This window comes from Sinocyclocheilus anshuiensis, unplaced genomic scaffold, assembly GCF_001515605.1.
Source record: "Sinocyclocheilus anshuiensis isolate Anshui unplaced genomic scaffold, SAMN03320099.WGS_v1.1 scaffold1425, whole genome shotgun sequence".
Lineage (NCBI taxonomy): Eukaryota > Metazoa > Chordata > Actinopteri > Cypriniformes > Cyprinidae > Sinocyclocheilus > Sinocyclocheilus anshuiensis.
Genome location: NW_015551044.1, coordinates 1,396,549 through 1,406,866, shown reverse-complemented (window position 1 = coordinate 1,406,866; position 10,318 = coordinate 1,396,549). Strand labels below are relative to the sequence as shown.

General features: G+C 37.3%; 1 protein-coding gene across 1 annotated transcript in view; it reads right to left on the bottom strand.

Annotated features, from left to right (window-relative positions):
- LOC107661630 (formin-binding protein 1-like) overlaps positions 1-7,883 on the bottom strand; it is a 54,930-nt gene extending 47,047 nt beyond the window's left edge. Inside the window, exons 1-2 of the mRNA XM_016451294.1 lie at positions 7,673-7,883; positions 833-834 (exon numbers count right to left, since the gene is read on the bottom strand). Coding sequence (XP_016306780.1) covers positions 833-834; positions 7,673-7,831 — 161 coding nt within the window. The 5' untranslated portion in view covers positions 7,832-7,883. The remainder of the gene's footprint in view (positions 1-832; positions 835-7,672) is intronic.
- Between the last annotated feature and the right edge of the window lie 2,435 nt (positions 7,884-10,318).

Below are 10,318 nucleotides of genomic sequence, written 5' to 3'. Positions count from 1 at the left end.
AGCAATGCATAAATACGTGATGCTGTTTTGTTCATAATTGTTTATGCAATTTACGAAATTATATTTGATTTATATTAGTTAATTTAGATGTAATGCACATTTTTTATAGACTATTACTTCCTTGCATTGAACATTTAAAATGTGCTGCATTATTTTGCTCATCACTTGAGTTTTTTGCTTCTAACAGTGGAAGCAACTACTCCTTTTAGTCCTAAAGATAATTGGAATTGTAAAAGGTTTGCCTTTATTTGTGTACATTCACAATAAAAACAAATATTTGTGCCCATGTGAATCCTCATGTTCTGCTGTGCTCAGAGGCAACCACTGCATTTTAATCACGATCCAAACAAAGATGCTAAATACATGTTATTTAGATTGCAATTAGATAGTATAATTTCGAAATGTGAAGCAAAAACACAATGGTCTGATTTTAACTTTGTGAATGAGACGCAAATGTCACTCTCTGACAGCAGGTGGTGCTTATGGAACAGCAGGTATTTATAGGCTGCTTCCCCTTTAAGACCGAATGTACGGATCCAATATAATGATGCACTTGAGATTTCTTTCACCACTGTTTACGTTCATTTAAGACAAAACCAACTGTGTTTACGAGAATACTTGCCGAGAAGTTATTTTGAGATCATTTTGTGCGTATGTGTTCATTCAGATGCAAGGATACGCGAAAGAGGAATCAATTCTGTGTACGCGCATTGTCTGAAACGCGGCTCTCTGTGCACGCAGCTCCGAATGCACGTGAATGGTTTAACACTTGAATGTTTAAATCCTCAAGACTTAGAAACACGTGCAAACGATCAACTACAATCTGTTTTACCCCTACAACGGAACAACACAAATCAAGGAAGGAATTTTATATCACTGCTCAAGATAGCCCATCGGGCAGGGTGGTGAAACATTTTGGTAGGCCGAATACTCGGAAGAGAGGGGCGGGGTCAGCAGAGCTCATTAACATTTAAAGGAAGATGCTACAAAACGGCTTGCTCTGAAACTAGCTGTTTTTGACAGGGTAAAAAAAATTGTTTTTTACACTACCATTGAGAAATTTTAACCAAACTATGTTACAGACTTTTCATTAAGACCCTAAAGAATCATATCAACTTGTGGAAAATGGGCAGCCAATGACCCCTTTAAAAGATTCTGAAAGGTTTTCACACTGTTTTAAGAAGACTTTATATACATTTATTTTTACTTTTACTTTTACAGTAGAAACTGTTACTGTAGTAAGGTATTTTGGTGGAAACTGTACACTTTTGTAAGGGTTTTTCTCTCAGCATTTCTGAAATCAGTAAATGTGTTTTTAATTTACCCTCCTGCTATGAACTCAACAAACCCTCAACATCCACACAACATTATTCACTCTCCATCCTTGTGAAATCTGGCCTTAATTTTGCCAGAGAGACCAGCTTCATCAGGCTTCTGCTTTGGTACTTTGGGACGGGCCAATTAACTGCTGCACTAATGAAGAGCTCCACTCATTTACACAAATCACAGAGAACGAAAGAGAGGAAACGCTAAATATATCACTGATTAGACAAAACTCAACTAGAACGCAAACCTTAACACATCTGGAGCTGAATTTATGAGCCCAAACTACTGACCTCGGATCAGTCTGCTGCTTTGTCTCAGGTGGAACACTGTTAATAAGAACAGGGTGATCTGATCTCAGGTCAGTATTTCTTCTAAAATAAACAAGAGCACTGCAGATAATGTTTATTACATTTAGTGTTTTTTTATTTATTTATATATTTTTTTTTTTTTTTTTACTTTGAGATGAGTAAACCTCATATTTTCAAAAATAAGCAGATCGTTTTATTATTACTGGTTGTAAACGGTTTACTCAAGCTTGACCTCGGAAAAATGTAAAAATAGTAAGGGGCACATAAAATAAAATAAAATAAAATAAAGGTCACTTCTATAAAGTTAAAAAATTAAATAAAATAGTACAGGGTAAAATATCATGGTAATTTCTAGGATGTTACAGACAGACAGACAGACAGACAGACAGATAGATAGATAGACAGATAGATAGATAGATAGATAGATAGATAGATAGATAGTAAAATAAAATAATACAATAAAAATAATTATTTTAAGGGAACATATAATGTGATAGCATTTAATTTGAACATAATTTAGGAAGTTAAAATGGAAGTGAATTAAATGAGAAGTCAGCCATAGTCTGCTCATTAGGAAACAGGAAATAAATGTGAGGCCTGCAGTATCACAACCAACCTCTTGGAGCAGTAGAGAGTTACTTGAGTAACCTCTGTACTGTCAATAAACCAAAAAAAGTCTAAAAGTCTTTGTTGTGAGCTTTTTATTTAATTACCAACAAAAGGAAAGTTTCCAAAACTCCAAACACACTCACACATCAAGGGCTCTGTTTCTGTTCATCAGTTGACACCATGAAACTGAAACACCATAAAACACCATCAACGTGAAATTCCCCAAAATACACTCATATCCAAAGTCTGAGTCACACAAGTATACAAATAAATAACTGTAAAAACTGCTTTGAGGGAACAAAAAGTGAACAGTATCATACACATTATCAAAGGCTGGTTCACAACATTCATCCAAAGATACCAACATGGTTAGCATGGTTTTCGTTTTTGCATGCAACCAAAACCGACATTACAGGCACCTTATAACATCTCTATCTCTCCTGAACTTTTAGTCAGAATTAAATATTATCACATGGTAAATTAGAATATTAATTTGTTCTATTTTAGTTTTCTGCCCCGAGGAGCGTTAAAAACACTTGACAGATTCCTGCTGACCTAAAAACTGCTGACACAGGAAGTGGCTTAGCGAAGGTGCAGATGTAGAGCGCTGTGGTGACGGATGTGACTGAGCTACTGAACACACGGGGTCAGTGTGATGATCTTATTAGCGCCGTTTGCTCAACAGACATGAGTGATTCCTCGAATAACGCAGCCTGCTGAGAAGTTAGTCCAGTTAGGCTTAACAGTTTCAGCACACACACATTAGCCATGTTTGCATGCAACTGAGTAATCTGTTTGACGGCTCAGTCAGATTGAAAAGCCTTCACGTAAGCACCTCAACATATCCGATTGAGCTTGATCCAAATTAAATTTCAACTGGATTGGAAGAAGTGGTCAATAGGAATCCAATTAATAGGAAAAAACTGAGCAAGAAAATGGTTGAATCTGACTATTTTCTCAATCGGATTCAGAAATGCCTTCAGCAAACGTTCAGTGCAGTTATACTTATGTTTACATACAATTACTTCATATTACCACGCATGTTCATTTCCGTCTTGTGAACTGTTCGTCGTAAGTGCGTTGCTGGGGTGATCTAATTGTTTGATAGCACGTTGCTATGCGGTTGATGGGGTGCTCTGAGCGTTTGATAGCACGTTGCTATGCGGTTGCTGAGGTGATTTGAGTGGATGATGCTGCGTTGCTATGCAGTTGCTGTGGTGATCTGAATGGTTGATGGTGTGTTGCTATGCGGTTGCTGGGGTGATTTGAGTGGTTGATGGTGTGTTGCTATGTGGTTGCTGGGGTGATCCGAGTGCTTGATAACACATTGCTATGTGGTTGCTGGGGTGATCCGAGTGCTTGATAACACATTGCTATGTGGTTGCTGGGGTGATCCGAGTGCTTGATAACACATTGCTATGTGGTTACTGGGGTGATTTGAGTAGTTGATGGTACGTTGCTATGCGGTTTCTGGGCTTATCTAAGTGCTTGATAGTGCGCTGCTATGTAGTTGCTTGGATGATCTAAGTGCGTTGCTATGCAGTTGCTAAAGGTATCTGAGTGCTTGATAGTGCATTGCTATGTGGCTGCTGGGGTGATTTGAGTTGTTAACAGTGCGTTGCTATGCGGTTGCTGGGTTGATCTGAGTGCTTGATAGTGCGTTGCTATGCGGTTGCTGAGGTTATTTGAGTTGTTAACAGTGCATTGCTATGCGGTTGCTGGGTTGATCTGAGTGCTTGATAGTGCGTTGCTATGCGGTTGCTGGGGTGATTTGAGTTGTTAACAGTGCGTTGCTATGCGGTTGCTGGGGTGATTTGAGTTGTTAAAGGGTTAGTTCACCCAAAAATGAAAATTCTGTCATTAATTATTGTAGAACCACTGTAGTCACATCGACTGTTTTAACGACGTCTTTAGTACCTTTATGGATCTTGAGAGTTTGGGTGGCGTTGCTGTCAGTGGAGGCCTCTCTGAGCCATCGGATTTGATCAAAAATATCTTAATTTGTGTTCTGAAGATGAACGAAGGTCTTAGGGGTGTGGAACGACATGAGGGTGAGTAATTAATGACATAATTTTCATTTTTGGGTGAACTAACCCTTTAATAGTGCATTACTATGCAGTTGCTGGGATGGTCTAAGTGCGTTGCTATGCGGTTACTGAGGGGATTGGAGTGGTTGATGGTGCATTGCTATGCAGTTGCTGGGATGATGTGAGTGATTAATGATCAGTACTGGTCAGTGGAGGACATTGAATATGTATTAAATATTTGTTGCAAAAGCTCTTCTGACATATCAGTTTTTTTTAGATGTGTCATCAAGGCAAAAACTACACTTATATTCACAGTCGCTCCAGCTAAGTTATCGCGCAGACGTTTTGTTTGGAATTTAAGAACTGCACATGTAAACAAATACATTAATCGGATTTCAAAGTTAGGATTCATACAAACAGAACTTTCAGAATCTCAAAACGGATTGAAAATTAGTGCATGTAAACATAGCTATTGTGCATTATGAGTGTGTTTGGTAGGGGTTTTTCAATCGTCATGAGATATTTTGAAGTTATGCTCATTGTAGAAAATAGAAGCGTCTCTCTCTTCGTTCAATAGCCTCTGTTCATTGTGGCTGGCGCTTGTAGGCGGTTTGCATTCAGGGAGAAATATTTGTGTGAGATGTTGAGCAGTTTGTGTGTGTTTCTGTGTGTGTGTGTGTGTGTGTGTGTGTGTGTGTGTGTGTGTGTTTCATGTGAATGCCAGTCCATTGGTCTTTCACACAGGGTCTTTGTGCTGCAGAAAAAGGCAGAACAGAGCTACTGTAACCTCTTAGTCATGATACACAGAAGGGTCACACACACTTGGATGGTCCTATAACCAACATTTTTCTTTGTGCCATGAAAACGTCCAAAATTAACTTAAACGTCTTCTCTTCGCACAGTAGGGCATCATAACAAGTACACTGCTCTGAAATATTCCAACGATTTAAAACGTCCAAGAGAACATCACCCCAATCACTCCATAAACACTGCTAGCATCATAAATCTCAAATGCTAACATAAAAATCCCTTTCCGCTACTAAGAGAAGGTCTCACATGTTCATAAACGCACAACACAATGAAAAACTGTGGGATTTTAGACTTCTAAAGTTACCACTTGTGCCAAATAGTTCTGAACGTTTGCAATGGGAATTCTGTGTGTTGCTATGTGGTTGCTAGGGTAATATGAGTGGTGGATAGGGTGTTGCTATGCAGTTGCTGGGGTGATTAAGGGGTTGACAGTGTGTTGCTATGCAGTTGCTGGGGGATCTGAGCGCTTGACAGCGTGCTGCTGTGCGGTTGCTGGGGTGATCTGAGCATTTGATAACACGTTGCTATGCAGGTTGCTGGGGTGATCTTAGCATTTGATAACACGTTGCTATGCGGTTTCTGGGTGCTCTGAGTGTTTGATAGCATGTTGCTATGCATTTGCTGGGGTGATCTGAGTTGTTGATAGTGCGTGGCTATGCGGTTGCTGGGGTGATCTGAGTGTTTGATAGCACGTTGCTATGCGGTTGCTGGAGTGATCTGAGTGTTTGATAGCACGTTGCTATGCGGTTGCTGGGGTGATCTGAGTGTTTGATAGCACGTTGCTATGCGGTTGCTGGAGTGATCTGAGTGTTTGATAGCACGTTGCTATGCGGTTGCTGGGGTGATCTGAGTGTTTGATAGCACGTTGCTATGCGGTTGCTGGAGTGATCTGAGTGTTTGATAGCACGTTGCTATGCGGTTGCTGGGGTGATCTGAGTGTTTGATAGCACCTTGCTATGTGGTTGCTGGAGTGATCTGAGTGTTTGATAGCATGTTGTTGTGTGGTTCCTGGGGGATCTGAGTGCTTGATAGTTAGTGCATTGCTATGCAGTTGCTAAGGGGATCTTAGTGGTTGATAATGCATTGCTATGAGGTTGCTGGGGTGATCTGAGTGGTTGATAGTGAAATGCTATGAAGTTGCTGGGGAGATCTGAGTGGTTGATGATCAGTACTGGTCAGTGAAAGATACTGAATATGTATTAAATATTTGTTATAAAAGCTCTTGTGACAGACATATCAGCTTTTTTAGATGTGTCATCGGCAAAAACTACACTTATACTTCTTGGTGGTTGCTAGGGTTTCTTTAACTGTACTGAGAGAGATAGAGAGAGAATAGCATGAAAGTGATTTGCATTTTTACGCATTTCCTGATGTAACCGCTTCAGTTCTTAAAAAAGTAAATGAAGTGGTTTTGGGTGGAGTCCATCTGTCTGTCACATTCAAAGTCCCACCCACAACTGAGTGCTGGAATTTGAGTCACTTTGACTGGAAGGATGACACATTAACACACACACTCATATGTTCATCCTGTGTGATCTCAGCCACACAAACTCACTTTCAAGCTTTGCTGATGTGTGCTGGAAAGTCAAGAGTCCAAGCTGACACAGGACAAACCACCCTGATAACTAGCCTATAGCCACTGATGAATAATGAATTAGTCATTGTTGATTAAGCGTTCATTGAAGTTTATGTGTTAATTTTGGTAATAGAAAAACCTACACAAACCAGTGAAACCTTTCCATAAGCTAATATCATAGAATTAAATTACAAACTCTAATAACTTTAAAAGGTTTTAGTACTCAAGTACTCAGGTCAAAAATGCAGGGGGCAAAATTCATTACAATTATAAAAGGGTTTTATGAACACTCTTACAAACTTGCATTTTATCCTTATAATAATAATTCAATATGGATCAATTTTTTTTTTTAAATGTTTAATTATTTTTCATATTATAAAATATTTACTTAAAAATACTAAGTATTATAAAATAATAATTTATTAATATATTGTTCATAGTTTTATTCATAGTTTTATTCATATATATAAATATTAGATAATAGAATAACTTCTATTATCGAATAAGAGAGATCTTAACTTTAAGAGGTTATTTAGAATGATTTATTTAGAATGTTGTTGTAGTTTTTTTCAAACATTTTAATTTGTTTTAAATTTTATTAAAATTCTTAGGAACAAAATATTTTTCTTAAGCTTAAAATTAATAAGAAATTTAAAAAGTAGGAGGAATTTAATTCTTAAAAATTGTTTCATGAATCCAGTCTCAGGACTCCAACGTAAAGCCAACTGGACTTTACTGCACGGCTACTTACCAAATAAACAAATAAAAATTAAATATTTGGTTTCAAAATTGTGCAGAGTGATACAAGAGACATAACACTAAGAAATCAGTATCCTAAGACAATGATTAATTATGTAGTTTTAAGGTCATCATACAAAATATTTTAACACATGCAGAATGCCACATTAGACCAATCAGAATCAAGTATTCCAAAGTTGTTTGACTAGAGATTGTATACTATAGTAATTGTATGTCCAGTCTAGTCGTTGAGGGATGCGTTCACTATGACTACTCACACTGATGTGCATCTTCATCTCCAGGAGCTTCTGCAGGTACTCCTGCAACAGGGTGAGAGGCAGAGGGGCCGGAGGGTCCGGTTCCTCCAGGAACCAGCGGAGCGAACCCACCGACCGCTGTCTGTTCAAGTAATCATACAGCTCTTCATGCATCATCATGGGCTAACACACTAAAGTCAGCGAAATTATTACGAGAAACTAAAAAATAGGTAAAAATTACACTAAACGTCACACAAATGTCTAAAAAGTTGAGATGAAGGGAAAGAAATTAGTTCCAGCTCTGAGCCACTGTGGAATGTGCCCGATTACCCATCATGCACTGGGAGATTAAGCGACGCAGTGAACTTTGCTTGATGCCGTTTTTGTTATTAAGCTGATTACCCGCTAGAATTCGGCTCAAAGAAACACACAAACATTGTGAAGTTGCATCAACAATGCACTTTCTTCCCCACACACCTTCAAAAACCCAATCCCCAGACTGATTTGTGCAACTCAAACACACTTCACTCATTGTTGAATTTCCAGCATTTATCCGTTTTGTTCTCCTGCCTAATGATCCTTTTTATTACGTTACATAAGACGAGTTCCGACTTCACCTCTGAGGATCTTAAAACTGAGATTTTCATAGGTAATGAAACCCAGAAATGAAACTATGAAGATGTTGTGGGTCATGGCGTGATATTACACACTACCGGACAAAAGTTTGGAATAATTACGATTTTTCTGTTTCTCTTCTGCTCACCAAGGCTGCATTTATTTAATCAAATATACAGTAAAAGTGTAATATTATGAAATATTATTGCAATTTAAAAAAAAATATATTCATTCCTGTGATGCAAAACTGAATTTTCAGCATCATATGAAGCAGCACAACTGTTTTCAACATTGAAAACAATAAGAAACACTTCCTGAGCAGCATATCAGAATGATTTCTGAAGGATCATGTGACACTGAAGACTGGAAAAGAAAATTCAGCTTTGCATCACAGGAATAAATTACATTTTACGATATATTCAAATAAAAAACAGTTATATTATATATTATAAACTGTAATAATATTTCACAATATTACTGTTTTTACTTGCCTTGGATGATAGACTTCTTTCAAAAATATTTTAAATATTTCCAAACTTTTGACCAAACACACTCCATTGGTTGGTCACGTAACATGTCGATAAAATATACAGTCTCTTCCTGTCTCAGTGGGCAGCTCTTGGCCAGAAAAAGCTTCAAATTGGCCTAGACTTGACTTTGACAGTGAAAAGTCTGGCTTGGCAGGACTAGAAGTGGCCAGACTTTATGGATGTGGTCTGTCGGTGTGCTGCTAGCTGGTATCTGTCCTGTTGTCTTCTGGAAATACATCTTTATAGAAGGTTGCCCAGCCTTCAGAAAATACAAACAGACAGACAGCTGCTGGAGCACAGTGCACATTTATGTGTGTTTCTTTAACAGTGGTATGCTCAGGGAAAGCACAGCATGCTTGAATGTGTGTGTGCAAGTGTGTTTAATAGTGACAGGGAAAGTATACCGGGTATGTGAGGTATGTGTGCCAGCGGAAATCTGATACACACTCACCCACCCACACACAGACCCATGTGCCAAATACACAGGCACTTCCTACATGTGTTCTGAACTATTAAAAGGTGAAGAATTTTAAGTCAAGGTTTGAAACTCATTTTACTTCCATAATATTACAGAATTCCAAGTGAAATGGGATGTTCAATGAGAATTCGTTTGAGAATTGATTGGAAGTGGCTCTATGTGAAAAGCAGTTTAGGGGGAGGGCTAAAACATAAGAGGGCTCAATGATGTCAGCGGAAAAGGAAAGTTGTTAATGATAGAAGATTCTGAAAACAAACCAGTGTTATTTTTGTTTATGAAAACTAAAATTAAAACTACATAAAAAAAATGTTTAATTATCTGAAAAAAACTAAAGTAACTAAAACTCCAAAACTAAATTCAACTGAAATAAAAATGGCCACAATTTATTTAAAAATATAAAAATGTCACAATTTAGCAATAACATTACTGTGCTGTGAGAAGCCGAATTTCAAATAAATATTTTCAAATTATACAATTTTGTGCACTAAAATATTAAAACTTACAAAAAATAATAAAATAAAACTACCAATGATAAAGGAACTTCTAAACTGAAAAAATACACATTTAAAATATAATATTAAAAAATATCATTCTAATTTCATTACATAATTATTTTTGTAAAATAATTTTATTTATATAATATTTTAGAAATATATATTATTAATTATATATATAAAACAATAATTATATTTCAAATATATAATATAAACAATAAGACTGTAAAGGTGCACTGATAAAGTGAATAAGGTCAATTCTGATATTGACATCAAGTCAATTAAATAGTTTAAATTCATACACAGATCCTGTGGTCGAAATTGCATCCTGTCAATGACAAACTAACAAACTGATATTGATCATTCACATTCATTTCACAGATGCACACACACACACACACACACACACACACACACACTTCTTCCTGTCTCTGTCTTCATAAATAGGTCGCTTATGTTCAGAGTGTTATGAGAGAAGAGAAGCCTTCTCAGGTTTAGTGCCTCTCCATCCTGAAACACACACACACACAACACTGCATTTGCACTGATA